The sequence below is a fragment of the Tetrahymena thermophila genome (genome assembly GCF_000189635.1).
Source record: "Tetrahymena thermophila SB210 genomic scaffold scf_8254688, whole genome shotgun sequence".
NCBI classification, from domain to species: Eukaryota; Ciliophora; class Oligohymenophorea; order Hymenostomatida; family Tetrahymenidae; genus Tetrahymena; species Tetrahymena thermophila.
In genome coordinates this window covers 258,555-273,992 of record NW_002476454.1, presented here as the reverse complement: position 1 = coordinate 273,992, position 15,438 = coordinate 258,555, and the positions used below count along the sequence as shown (strand labels likewise).

At 22.9% G+C, this 15,438-nt stretch overlaps 2 protein-coding genes across 2 annotated transcripts; both read left to right on the top strand. All coding sequences in view use genetic code 6, as the record gives it.

Moving 5' to 3' along the window:
• Nucleotides 1-117: 117 nt before the first annotated feature.
• On the top strand, nt 118-5,210 carry TTHERM_000295529 (cyclic nucleotide-binding domain protein; the record flags this gene model as incomplete). Its single annotated transcript, XM_012796888.1, has 9 exons — nt 118-564; nt 648-687; nt 741-820; nt 879-1,059; nt 1,156-1,228; nt 1,284-1,669; nt 1,727-2,226; nt 2,292-2,724; nt 2,773-5,210. The coding sequence occupies 9 exons, from the start codon at nt 118-120 to the stop codon at nt 5,208-5,210; spliced, it is 4,578 nt and encodes a 1,525-aa protein (XP_012652342.1).
• Nucleotides 5,211-5,641: 431 nt separating this feature from the next.
• Nucleotides 5,642-15,183, top strand: TTHERM_00295540 (cyclic nucleotide-binding domain protein; the record flags this gene model as incomplete). Its single annotated transcript, XM_001013186.2, has 12 exons — nt 5,642-5,669; nt 5,740-6,112; nt 6,190-7,638; nt 7,697-7,859; nt 7,923-8,501; nt 8,561-9,139; nt 9,206-9,321; nt 9,379-9,760; nt 9,814-12,871; nt 12,929-13,810; nt 13,865-14,121; nt 14,173-15,183. The coding sequence occupies 12 exons, from the start codon at nt 5,642-5,644 to the stop codon at nt 15,181-15,183; spliced, it is 8,877 nt and encodes a 2,958-aa protein (XP_001013186.2).
• Nucleotides 15,184-15,438: the final 255 nt, after the last annotated feature.

Here is a 15,438-nt window from a genome sequence, read left to right as displayed (position 1 = left end):
CTCTATTTGGAATGATTATATATTTTGCTTTTCTTAGCTAATAGTTTTATTTATAAGAAAATTTAATTTTTAATCTAAAATTTAGTCATAACTGTCTAACTAATATATAATATATAAATGGAGGAAACTGTAGTATAGAAAGAGTCTTTTTTATCCAAATTTGCAAGAAAAAGAAAGGTTAGTCCTATAGGTGATGAATAAAAGAATAACCAAAACGATAACTTAATATATACATCAACTGCAGATGACTAAAACAATTCTTAGTTGAAATTAACATTAAAAAAAAGAACATTTTTAATATCTTCTATCCAACCTACGATAAAAGCAAAAGATATATTTATGAAAGCTTTGAAGAGGAAAAAAGAATTAGATAATGAGGAAAAACAAAAGAGCAAAAATGTTATTAAAATGTCCATAGTTTACATAGAAAAATTCATAAGATTAATGAGACAGTAGTCATCTCTCATAAGATTTAAAGAAACAAGATTAAGTTAATTAGAAATAATAAATGATAAATCGGTTGAATCTCAATACTTTTTAGTAAATAAACTTTTGACAAAAGAAGTAAGCATTATTAATATACACTTATAGTTAACTAAATGAAATTTTAAATGATAAAATTAATATATTTTTTTATTATAAAATAGAAACCTTCTTTACTTCTACTAACCTATGAATATTTGCAAAGTAGGTTTTATTACTAAGTGTTAAAATAGTTGAAAATTTTTTTTATATTATAGAAATGCAAATTTACATATGGATGAAGTCTCATATAGTGAGTAGATTAAAATTAGATCAAGTGGATTATCTATTCTTACCAGTAATCTAAATATCAATTCACTAGTTAGTTTTATTTAAGATTATTTTTTATCAAAAAGAACTCTCAGTTATATATGATGTGGTCAATTTTTTTAATGATAGTTTTAACTTTAAATGTTGTATATATACCTTTAGCTATATCTTTTTAAGATATTCAACTTTCTACTTTTGCATCTATCTTGATTAATATACTACCTAATGTCTCTTTTATGGTTGAAATTATTATTAAGTTTAATACAGGTAAAAATTAAGTTAGTTAGTTTTACTGATTATGAATATGATTTAGTTTTTTTTAATTATATTCATTAGTAATAGTAAATTTAAAATTTTTTTTAGCAATATACAAAAAAGGTTTGATTATAAAATCAAGAAAACAAATTGTTCTAAGTTATTTGTAGAAGAGATTTTGGTAAATTAAAAGAATTTCTTTTTAAAAATATTGATTAATACCTTTAAAATTATAGGTATGACTTATGTATAGTATTTTGCTTCTTCTTTGGGTCTTATTTTTAAAATGCATTTATATAAATCGTTTTACTTCTACGTTTTTTTGATATTACAAGGCTGATAGCTGAAATCGAAGAAAGATATAACTTAAAAGAGAGGCTTTATGGTATAAACGATATGGTAAAGTTGATATTGCTCATACTTTACATAGCTCATTTATGTGGGTGCATTTGGCATTATATTGCAGTTATTGAGATTGAGAATGGATTCTCATAAACATGGATGAACAAGAGCGGTATTAGCTTAAGTGATTCTTGGTGGTATAGGTATGTTGATTCTCTTTATTGGGCTGTTGTTACAATGTGTACATTGGGTTATGGAGATATTGTTCCTATTACATCAAGTAATTTATATTTTTAAGTACTGTAAATTTATTTTTTTTAATAAACAATTAAAATAGACGAAAAAGTATTTACTATTTGGGTAACTTTAATTTCATGCTTTGTCTTTGGTTATTCTATCAATTAAATTGGAGAAATTTTGCAGGAATTTTTGAGAATCGAAGAAGAGTTTAAAATAAAAATGTCTAAATTGAATATGTACATGTAAAAGAGAGAGTTAAATGATGATGTATGTGTTAAAGTTAGGAAATATTTTGAATATTTGCATAAAGAAAATCTATAATCAAATAATGAAGGAGCCACAGTAATAGATTCTTTAGAAAGTGATTTAAAATAAGAAGTTTTAAGGGACATTTATGGAAAATTGTTAAACTCTAAAAAATTATTTTCCTTAAATTTCAGTATTGATAAATTAGCAGTAAAAATAAAAGAAAAAAAAGTAGGACTCCATGAATACATTTACAAAGAAGGAGAAGAAGCTGAGGAAGTTTATTTTTTAGTAAAAGGATAGGCAGAAGTGATTAAAACTTAGACAAAAACAGTTTTATAATCAATTTAAGTAATTAATTAATTATTCATTTATTTAGTTATTTAAGTTTTTTACTCATTAATTTAATTTTAAAGAAAGGAATGATGTTTGGAGAAATTGAGTTTTTTACTGGTTAGCAAAGATAATTTTCATTAAGAGCATCAACCGTCTGTTAATTAGCCTACTTAAATAAATAAGAATTCTTAGATACTATAAAAGGCAATAATGTAGAATTTGAAAGATTTAATAAAATGAAAGACCTATTATCTATTTATAAAGACACTTAAGGATTTGATCATTAATGTGGTAGTTGTGGAAAATATACTCACTTAATAGTTGAATGTCCTTAAATTAATATTTGCATCAATAAATATAAGACATTGTCTAAGTATAATTTTTATGTATGCTAAGTTAGAGATAATAAATTTAAAAGAAACCGAGCTAAATATATAGGAACATTTCAAAAAACTGCTTTGGTTTAGTAGCAAGCAAAAATATTTTATGAAAATGAAAAACTTTAATTTTTAGGTAATTAATTTTTTATATTTATTTATTTGAACTATTTTTATTTAAAAGATATCTATGATGGAGATGAAGATGATGCTATACTAAATTAAAATAATTAATTAAATCGTAGTCCTTATGGTGATAAAAGAAAAAGTTGGAACTAAGTTATGGAATAAAATGTTAGAAAAAAATCTTAAGTTAGACTAGATGCAAGCTAAAATTAAGAAGAATTAGGGATAAGAGAAAAGAAAAAAACTATTATTGGTTATTAAAAGATTCCTCGATCCTCATTTTCTAAAAAAGATTAAGTTAAAAAATTAAGCAGAATAGAAAATATCCAATAAGATCGTCACGATTAGATGAAATAAGATGAGTTGCCTAACAATTAAATGAAAGCAGATAATAATTTTTTGAAAGTTATAAATGAGAAATTTTACAAATAAACTGATGAAACAGAAAATAATAAAAATGAAATTCCTTAAGTTCGCAAATCTATGAAGTAGTAAGAATAAGAGTTTAATAAATTAATATAATTGGAAAAAGAAAAATAGACTAATGTTGTATAAGATGAGAAAAATGACTTAATTGGTGTAGATAAATAAATAGTGAATGAGCAAGAGTCATTATTTTAAATTAAAAAAAGGGGGTTGATGCCTTCTTTTTTTGATAGTAAAAAATTCAGTTAACCAAAAAAAAATGAATTTTAAAGTTTTCAAAGTTCAAATTAAAATTCTCCTTAACTGGAGTTTTAAAAGATTGAAAATAAATAAAATATTAATGGAAGTGAATAAAGATTGAGAAATAAGAGCTCTTTAACTTTATCTCAAGATACAAGCAGCGATGAATTTAGCTCAGAAGAATAAGCTGATATATAAAATAACGAAGCTAAAAACTTTAATAAAAAGAAATAATCCAAGAAAAGTTCAAAAAATGAAATTAAAAGTAAAAAAAGTAGTAAAAGTAAAAACTCTTAACACACAATAAACAGATAAAGTGACAATTATAATCCTAATTAAATTTAAAAAGCTCTAATGTTAATCGGAAAATCTTCTTAAGATGACCAAAAATTATTAAATCAATAAGAAAGTGTTTAGTAAAAATATTTAAATAGTTTAACTATTGCTTAATAATTGATTGTAAATGGTAGTTTTTAGTAAATAGATGAAACTTATTTATAAAATCAAATAAATTCTTAAAATAATAGCATTAACTCATAATCATCTAAAAAGCTTAGTACTAAAATATTTAGTATGAGTTAGGAGAGGAAAAGTTAAATAAAACCAGACACGTTAGATCCATAGTAAATTAATCATCCAAGTCATTCATCAAAGGACATTATATCTAAAAAAAAATCAATAAATTAAATATCACAATAAATATTGTCAAATTTTGACACTGAAAATTTACCAAATTAGATAACTCCTAGTATAATTGTTCAACCACCAATTAGTGAGAGAATAACAACTTAAGTTTCATCACAAAAATAAAAAACATCTCAAGAAAATATTTTCAAAAAGCTTAGTATTTAATAAATTAAAAAACAATCAAAATCATCAATCAAAGATAAAAGTTTAACATAACTTTTTGAGGATACAAAAAATGATAATAATAGCAATATTGCAGATTAACAAAGCTTAACCTAACATAACATTACTAATAATTAAAAATTATTTTAGAATGTAATAACTTAAGCTAAAGCTGTTTAAGATGTACGTCGAAAAGTATCAATTCTTGTTAAAAAAAATGGTCCATAGGATACTCCAATAAATGTTACTTTAAGTGTCAATTAACAAGAATAAGAATAATTAAGAGAAATTCTAGAAATAGAATAAAATATGGCAAAAGGAAGCAGATTGAAAAAAACTATGGCAAGAAAATTAAATAGCAAGCTCAGATCTCGTTCGAATGAACTTTTAGAGATTTTAGACAACAAAAAATTTACTAAAAAACCAACTGGAAATAATAAAATAACATAAAATTAAGATTAAGAAAACCATTCTTAAGGCTATATTTTTGATATTCCCTCTTTGAATAATTTAGATAGCACATATTATCAATTCTAAATGAATAAAAGAATATCCAATTCTCAGTTAAGCTAGCATTAGATCAAGTATAATTCAGATGAAGATAATTAAGAAGAAGTTTAGTTTGTAAATTTTATAGATGAATTGGAATTAAGAAAGTTTGAATAAATTTTCCTTAAGAAATATGATGATGAGTTTGCTTCCTGTTTTGAAAAAGGAAAGTAATACTAAGAGTATTTCCCAAAAAATAACATTTCAAATGTCTTAGAAATGATAAGTATCCGTCGTAAACTCAATCCCTTTTACAGAGTACTCCTTTTGAGAAAAAAAGCTCAAAGCTCCAAAAAAAGGCCATTAAATAGGAAAAATAATAGAAAATCAAAATTAAATATCAATCTTATAAATAAAAGCATGTATGGAACTTCATTCCTAAAATAATCATACTCAGTTAATTCTTAAGCTCATTCTTAGGTAAGTAAGTGATTAATATATATATCTATATTAATTATCTTATTGACATATTTAGATATTTTTGTTTTGTTAAAATTTTGTATAAAAAGTTATCAATTATAATTAAAATAATTATTTATTCTTTAATAAACAAAGATTTTTAATTAAAGTTAACTTGTATGATATAATATTCAAATTAATAATATCATAAATATTACATTAAATTCAGCTAATTTTATGAATAAATTATAAATTAATAAATTGTAAAATAAAAATTCAAATTTTTGAAAGATTATTATAATAATTAATTAAAGATTTTGCAGAAAAACACTTCTATATTATTTGGATGATCCAAACAAACCCTTTTGAATTTGTAAATTTTAAAAAATAAGAAATAAATTTTCGATTAATTGAATTAATTGCCTAAAAAATATCTTAAATATCAAATTTATTTCGAATAATTAATGAACAGAGAAGAATTTACAGGTCTAGGTAAAGTTTTCTTCTTATTTTATATAGTAAAAGGTGTACAATAATACTCAGCAAAATATTTGAAATATAGGCGATGAAGAAGCCATTCTTCCTCCAGGAATGGAAAAAATATCAACTACTGTATATGGATATCTTACTATCACAATAGATGACATACTTTACCTAAATAGTGGATAGTATCCATAAGATTAAGTAAGAATAAGAGCTGAATTTTGGGGTGATTCAAAGCCAGGAAAAATATTTAGAGCAAGAAATAGCAGTATTAGTTTATGTGATATGTATCCTTGTTCTAGAACCTATAAAATTTGCTGTTAAATGGAGCAATTTTATAAGTATCTTGAAGATATGAGTAAATCAAAGCAACTAAAAATGATGATTACAGACAATGTTAATAAGAAAATAGGATACTTTAAGATTAACTTTCTTCCTTATTTAAAGCCATCGTAATTAAAATGAGATTAAAAAATTTTCAAATTTAACTAAATTTTAAAAGCATGCAAAAATAAATTATAATAAATAGATTAGGATTTAGTGATCATTGTCCTTTTGACGAAATAGAAAATGTATATCCTATCTTATCATTTAAAAAAGATTAGGAAAAAATAGGCGAAATAAAAGTTATTATAGATTCAAGTTTTGATCCTAACAAATCTTAGTTCATTCATCAGTTTTCTGGAAACAATACTGTTGAAATAGATTAAAAAAACCTATAGTTTTAAAATATTTAACAATAAAATGAAGATTTTAGTCATTATCAAGAAAATTAACCAAGTATGGATAGAAATTTATATAATAGTTCGCAAAATGAGTTTTTAAATATTAACAATTAATTTGATCAAAGAGTACCTCTATCACTTATTGAAAAAAAATAGCAATTAGAGTATCAAGCAAACAAGTTTCTTGAAAATATACCAAAAAAGGTTAATTTAGGATTAGAATTGATGGAAGAAATTTATAATGATGATGATGAAGAAGATGTTCAAGCATTTCCTTCCTAATAAAAAAATAATTAAGAAATGTAGATCAGATAATTTGATTAAAATCATAACAAAGAAAGACTGAATGAAAATATGTAGTACAGCAATTAAAACAATGTTAGCAATCAGAGAGAAGATTACAGATTGTTTCCCCAAAACCAATAGGAATAGTAATAAAGAGCAGCTAATAACCCTAATCAAAGACCTTTTATTTAAAAGATGGAACAAATACAATAAACAACATTCTAAAATTAAAACTTCTTTGTTGATCAGGAAAATATTAACTAAAAGCTTGATAAAATTTTAGAATTAGGAGAAAATATTTTTTAAATGAAAAAAGATTTGAAACAGTAAGCATAAAATTCAAATGAAAGTAATAATATAATAAAGAAAAATGATCCTTAGTTAAAATCAAATCATAATGAAAACAATTTTAGTATGGATAAAGTTGTATCACTTGCCTCCTAGAAAATATAAACTGCATAATTTGATAATTCAAATGATATATCTAACAATAGTTCCCAATCAGATTTTTTGAAAGATGAAATAGAAAGATAAAAATAAATAATTAGAGAGTAAAATAGTGCAAATAATTCTTCAAACTCAGGATTATTGTTAGGGAAATTAAGTTTTAAAAAAAGATAGGATGAAAGCAATGTTAAAAGATAATAAATAAAATCTGATTAATTAGTTGAATACAATTTACCAAAAGTTAACGAAATAAACAAAGCTTTTAATGATGAGCCTCAAGTCCCTTATGATTAGGCTTAGCATGCAGAAAAGGAAACTTAATTACTAAAAAAGAATGAGAATATAGAGGAAATAAAATAAAGTGAAAGTCTTGAATTAAATATCTTAGAATTTAACTGCTTACATGAACATTTACTCACGAAATTTAAATAAAGAAATATATTTATTGGTTGTTAAATACCATCTATCTTGAAACATCCTTCTTAATTATCAGAAAGTATTTAAATTGAAGACTCTTTAAAGTAATTTTTACTTTAAGTTTTACCAAATTAAACATATTAATATCATGTATGCAAATAGGACTTTCTGTAAAGAAGTAAATGGTGAAGAATTTATTTTTAGGTAAAAATTTACTTTATCTATAGAAATCAATGATGAAAATTATGAAAAAATCAACAATTCATCTATTTAATTTACACTAAATTCATTTATACTACCATAAAAAGAAGTTCAAGATCAAAAAGTAAATATTTATTCAATTTAAAAAAAAAAACTTAATTTAAGCAAATTTTCTGATGAAATATAGAGAATTATGATGTAAATAGCTTCAGGAGAATTTAAAATTAGCAAACTTCTGGAATAAAAGTCTTTAAGTGGCAATTTCTACATTAATATGTGGACTTCAATCCCAGTTAACTAACATAAATAAGATTGTCAAGAAGAAGCAGCTAAATTAATTAAAATACCTAAACAAGATTTGGAAATAAATAAAAAAGAAAACTTAAATTTATTAGGTCAGGTAAAGATTAGCATTCAATTGATTCTGAAGAGAAAATACAATAAATAAGGAGCTATTAGCCAACAATAGCATTCCTTTAATTTTAATAAGACAGGAGCATCTATTGCAAGCAGTCAAGTTGATTAAGGACTAAGCTACTCTTAGCATATTGCATCAACAATATTCAATAATTTTTAAATTTTGCTTCGACTTGGAAAACTGAAAATCCTTAACTTATAATCTTATTCTGCATTTAATTTTTTTTCTCGTTACAAAATATATGGAACTATTGAATAGGTTTCTTCTGAAATCCAGTGGGAAAATTCAGAACCTGATTTACATCACAGACTTACAATCCCATGCTCATTAGAAAATATTTAAAAAATGGTAAATTGAATAAATAAAATGCAAGAAATATAAATTAATTTATTTAAATATTTGAAAAGCTTAAAATTCCATTTATTATTGAAATATGGAATAAATCAGATAAAGGAGACGATTAAATTGTAGGAATAATAAAGATAAACATGTCTAGCATTCCTAAAACAATACTTTTACCTGATTTTACAGGAGTGAATCCTAATTTCATTTAGCCTCAACAATCATAATTATTAATTGTGTGTAATGAAAATGTAACCATAAGTGATATTGCAGATAATAAAGATAAAGGTCTATTATTTGTAACGATTGCATTTGGTTCACCTATATAACTATCGAAATTCGATACTAACCTTTAATAATCTCATATTGATTACTAGCACAGTATTCACTAAAGGTCTTAACAAAATTCTAGTTTTTATACAAATAACTCTCTTAAACCTCCTTTAATTGCTAACAAAAATATGAATTTTAATGTAGAATAATAAAATCTTTAGTAGCACCATAATAGATAATAAAATTTAATGCATTAAGGAATAACTTAAACTATAAATGTGAGCAGCATTTATGATAAAAATAAATAATTTTCTAGTGCACAAAAAAATTAATCTCAATAACTTAATCAAACTGAATCTTTGTAATTTAAAGTAAGCAAAAACATATTAGTGAATGCTTATATTATATAAAATAATTTTTTTGGATATTATAATAAGAGTGAAGACAGAAGAGTTAGATAGTAAATAGATATGGAATATGATGACGAAGATATTAGATAGCACTCTTTAACTATTAAACCTGAATCACATATTTTGTAAAGCAATAGATAAAAGTAAACTAATTTTATAAATATTTGACTTAAAATTAATTTTTTTATTTAAATTTGAAGGAAATTCGAAGAAGAATATGAAATGGAAGCTTGTTAAAATACAAATTTAATAGAAAAATTTATAGATATATTGCAAATTTTAAATTAAAATATGAATAAAATTCAACAAAATTTAAAAAAATTTATTTTAAGTTTTCAAGCCAAAGATGAAATTTAAAATAAAGAATTTATTGAATTTTTGTAAAGTTTAGATTTAGGTATAAAGCTAGCAGATATTGTCCCACTGATTAAGATATTAGACTATAAATAACAAGGCAGTTTTAAATTTGAATTTTTTTCAAAATCTTTTAATTCCTTTTAAAGATATGAAAATTAAATTAAGCAAAAATATTAGCTTATTTTACAGAAACTCTTGGAAGTCATTGAAGCAAGCAATATAAAAGTAATTATTTTTTGCTTTTTTTATCTGAAAAATTATTTACTTATAATAAAAAGCCTAGCGATATTGATAAAGAGTTGATACGCTAAAGTGAATTTGGCTTAATGAGAAAAGAAAAGTTTGTTAGTATTATGAAAAAACTAAACTTAGCTGGTGATAATGTTTATGAGCTAGTTGAATCAATTTGCTCTTTGTTAGATGTTAAAAATGATGGGCTACTATTTGTTAGTACTCTAAATGACTATCTTTAAAGTATCGATGTATATGGGGAAATCAAAAAATTGATTCTTAATCCACTGTGGTTTTTTGAAATTGTTTAGCAAGAATTTTCTCATAGCTTATTAACCACTAATAAAGAAGATGCAAAAAAATTAGAAAAATAATAATTATTTTTCTAAAAAGAAAAAATACAATATGATGAACTTATTAATTTTTTTGATTAAGATTAGAGCTTTTGGGAAGTTTTACTTCTTATTTGCATAATAAAAGGAAAGAAAGAAATATATTAAAAAGAGGAATTAGCTATAAATGGAGAATAGCTAAAAATTTTCCTAAATGCTTTGAAATTTTAAGCTTAATCAGATTAATAAAGTAATTCTAGCTCAAAATAAATTAATAACCTAAATGAAAAGAAAGGAGCATTGTATGAATACTCATCAAGTAAAAAAAAATAAACTATTGAAATAAATAATTAATATTAAAATGACCTGAGCTCAAATTACTCTTAGATTCAAGCATCTCAAATAAAAAAATCATCTGTTTAGAAAATTCAAGAGTAACAAGAGTTAGATTTAATCACAAATTTGCTCAACAACGAAGAAATAAAGTTAGATCTACCCACAAGTAAATCAAACTAATAAAACAAATCTAATTACAAAAAAGGAGAATTTGAAGATGAAGATGAGACAGAAAATATTCCTATTTATGATAATTATAATTCGATTAACTCTAATTAAAAGGAGCAATAAAAATATACAAATAATCTATTTGAAAAGTAAGAAAAGCTCAGCTCATTAGGATCAAAGAAAACCAAAGAAGAAAATGGAAATTAAAATATCTAATAATCAATAAATAATATGAACAAAGAATTAAATGCTTCGAATTCAAATTCTTAAATTCTCCAAAAAAAGAAATTCAAGGTAGTTCATAAATTCATTGTGAATATTCACAAAATTTTGATCACAAATTTAGGAAAAGAGTATGATATGGAAAACGCTGTTCTTTTATATTAATTTGGAGATTCAGAAAAAGTTTAAATAGGCTCATTTGATTACTTTTATGGGTAATCAAGATACGATATTAATTATTAAGGAGAAAAAATATACAAACTCAACAATGAAGAAGATTTAGATAATATTCTTATTTAAGAAAATATTGGTATAAAAATGGATTTAGAAATTTCTAATTAAAAATTAAACACTTTGTAAAATAATTTTGGTATGAGGGGAGGAAGTAATCAACAAAATAAGTTAAAGTTTACAGCAAATCTTTCTTCTTTTGTTCTTTTAGATATCATACAATCTTCACAATTACAAAAAAATGAAAAATAGAATGATTTAAAGGAAGGGAGCTAACCTTTTATTATAGATTAAAGTATAAACTTAGTAGATAATATTACTTAATAATATATAGGAAAAATTCAGTTAACGATACAGTATTTTAGCAAGGAGTAGGTAGTTGAAATAGAAAATTTGGAAAAAAGTAATTTAGCAGCAAATAAAAATAATTAAAGGGTTGAAGAATGTTTACTAGAAAAGGAAACTAAAGTAAAAAAATTACTACCTAAAAGTGGATTCTTTAACATATCAATCAATGCAGTATGCTCATTGAAATAAAATGAAATTGATTGCAAAAACTATAAAATTATGTTATTTTGTGATTTTTTCCATGAAAATCCATACCTTAGCTCTATCTTTAAAAGTTTGAACAGTCAAGCTATATATAATTAAACTGAAGAAATACTTACCATTCAAGAGAGCTATTAAATTAATTTAAATTAAGAAATAATCAACTATTTACAAGAAAATACATGTTTGATTTAGTTGAGAATATTCCCCTTAGATGATTTAATAAAAAGAAGCAATTTCATCATTTTAGCAGAGTAATTATTAAATTTGCAATATTTGCTAATAAATTAAGAAATCAATGAAGAAAGTTTAGTTTTAAAAAGAAAAGAAATAGTATTAGATAAATAATAAAGTTTAAAAAATGAAAGCGAAGTTATTAATAAATTACCAATATCTACTTAAAAAGAAATAATTGGAGTATGTTCTGTAGAAATTTCTTACCTCAAAGAAAAAAAGCTGTTTTAATCTAACTAATCATTGACTTAATTCCAAAAATAGATTAAAAATACTTCATCTCTTAATTAAAATAATATTAAAGAGTCTGCTAAAAATAATTATCATTAGGTTTTTGTACTTTTTGATGAACTGCTCAGCTTAATTATGTTTGAAAATTTATTAGTTACTGATTAAATGTGTTATTTTAGAACAAAAATTAATGGAAAAATTATAGATGGAAAAGGCTCATTTAAAATGAATTTTATTGAGAATAGGATACAAGAACTTAGTAAAGATTCATACATTTAATTTTTACTTGAATCTGAAGAATTAGACACTATAAATCCATTAAATATAGAATTAGTAGTAAGAGATATGAATAAATCTTAAGGAGAAGAAATAGTTTTGGGACATATTTCTATTGATTTTGAAATTTTAAGAAAAGAGTTCTTTTAAAATTTGCTTGAAAATAACTCAATGAAATGTACAAATTCGCTCTGCTTTACTTTACTTAAAAGAGATAGGGATAATTAAGTCATTTTAGATAATGGAAGATCGATTGAATAATAAATTATGAGTATTAGAGTAAATTTAAGATTGCTTTTAGTGAAATACGAAACTAAAGGAGATTATGAATAATGTTAGCAATTTTTATAATCTATGATAAATTCTAAATAAAATTTGAGTATCGATTCCAATAATTCTTCCGATATTCTGGATTAATTGAGATTATCTATTAGATACACCCGCTAAGACTTTGATTCTATACTTAGTTATTTATTATTTGACAAAAACACTCTCTACGCTTTGCTTAACCTTTCAGATAATCAAAGTAAATTAAATATACATTTATTAATTCATTTTTATTAAACAATTTTTTTATACAAAGAATCAAAATGTCTTTTATCTCAAAACGAGTGCCAATAATTATTAGAAGATGTCTTTATTTATGACAAGAATGAAAATGGTATTATTGAAATGGAAGACCTGAAAAAAGTTTTAAGAAAATATAGTAATTAATTAAAAGAGTAAGCTGAAGTAATAATTAATAAGCTAGATAGAAATTACACAAAAATACTTAATGAAATCATAGGAAATAATTTATAAAAATTAGATTATATTTATTTCTTTAAAAAATTCAATATTTTGAATTAAATATAAGATAGTTTAGATTAATCAATTTTAAAGTACTAGCTAAAGTTAACCATCTAAAAAGCAACTAATGTAGGTGTTCTTTTTAATGGAGTGATTCCCAATACATATATTAAGTGTATTTAATTAGATATATCTACAAATTGTATTTTAAGAGATTCAAATCCGTAATTTGATCACTGCTACGAAATAGAATTGCATCCTAATTAATTCAAAAACTATCATTAAATAAAATTCATGTTGTACCACAGAGGTTATAATCAAGATTTTAGGGATAATATGTACAAAAGTACAGAGTTAGGTTCTGCAATTTTAGATCTTTCAAAAATGTTCTTTACAAAAATCAAAGATTTAAATAAAGAAGAAACTTTTAAAATTAAGATAGAATCAGCTCATTATTCAGCTAGAATTTAAAATGAAGCATATTTATTTGTTAATGTGTAATTAAATTGCTTAAATTAATTCTAATAGGCTAAAATAGAGTACTAAGATGCTTACACTTAAAATTAATAGATATATTCTTATGGAGAAGAAGAAAAAGATTTAAATAAATTTTATAAGAATACCTAATCTAATTTTATGTAAGAAACCAATCATGAAGATGACCTAATATATAATGGTAATCAAATTTTTTTTTTCATAGATTAACTAATCATATTTTTTAAATAATTAGATGAAGCATTTAACAATTTTAAACAGACCTTAATGGAGCTAAGAGAGTAGAATTAAGAAGAAGATCAATAAGATGAAAAAATCTATTAGGAAATAGAAACTAAAGAAAATTTTTAAACTATTCCAAAGAATATACAATTTAGTTAAGGGTTTTTGTAAAAGCCTCTTTAAGATGAAATAAAGTTTTCAAGTAGTGAAAATAAAAAACTCCAAGCTGAATAGAATGATTGCTCAGACATTATGCTTGAAAAAGCAATGGTAAACTAAAGATTTTAAAATGCATTATTATAATAATATTTTATATCAAAGAATGAGATAGATGATTTGACAAAGCTATTAGAAAGTGAAAAAGATTAAGACAAGTATTATGAGAATATTTATAGATAATAAGATAAAGACTAATAGAATGCCATATAGAATCCCTAATTTATAAAAGAAAAGCCAACTTAAATTAAGGACAGTATGAGAAGAGATGTTTACAATAGTGAAGATGAGCTAGAAGATCTTAGAAAAACTCTTTAATAAATGAATGAGCATTCAGAGAACTAATAGTCTTAATATAATGATTATATCCTATAAAAATCAAGTGAAGATGATTTGAAAGCAAAATTGAGCAGTAATTAATAACATAAGTAAACAAATAATATAGATACTTCTCATTAATATGAACACAGTTATTTAAGGAATAACTTTTAAAGTGATAATTCTCAATATAAATTATAAGAGTAATTAAAAAGAAACAGCAATCTAATGCAAGAATAAGAAGAAAAATATCCATATTACTCAAAATATATGAATTATCTAGGAAATCAAGGCTCTAAAAGCGATTAAAATAAATAAAAAGAAGGAGGATTAAACATTTAGCAGACATTTGAATTAGAAAAGGATAAAAATATTCTATTCGACAAATAAAAATTTTAAAAGCAATTTAAACAAAGTTAATATTCTGAAGAAAATAGTGCTGATAAAAGCTTAAGTAAGAATAACTCATACTCAAATGATAAATTAAATAATTACTAAATTGAAAATCTAAAATAAACAAGAAATGAATTGAAAAATTATTTTACTCTTGAAAATTACGAAACATTTAAGCCAGCAGAATATTAATAAGATAAATAATAAAGTCAATATAACTCTGTTGGAAGACCTCCTATCAAAAAGAGTGATTCTCAAAACAGTTTAAAAAAACTTGAAAACAAGATCTTACCAAAGTACATGAAAGACTCAGCTGAAATAAACAGAATCTCTAACATAATGAAATAAGATTTTTCAAAATAAAAGAAATACTTTGATAATACAAGCGACTCAGAAGACGATTGAAGCAAAACCATACTCATGTTTCATTGACTTATTTATGAGTTGAATTATTTATTATTCAAATTATTGTGAATATTATATAAAAATTTCAATAAATTAACTTATTCTTCTAAATAATATCTATTTAATACATATTAAGCCAAAAATAAACCAATAGATAATAATTAAATAGCATTAAAATAACATGTTTAATTAAACTAATCAATATTTCTATTTTATTTTTAATTAATTATCTTATTCTAATTTAGGAATTTCTAA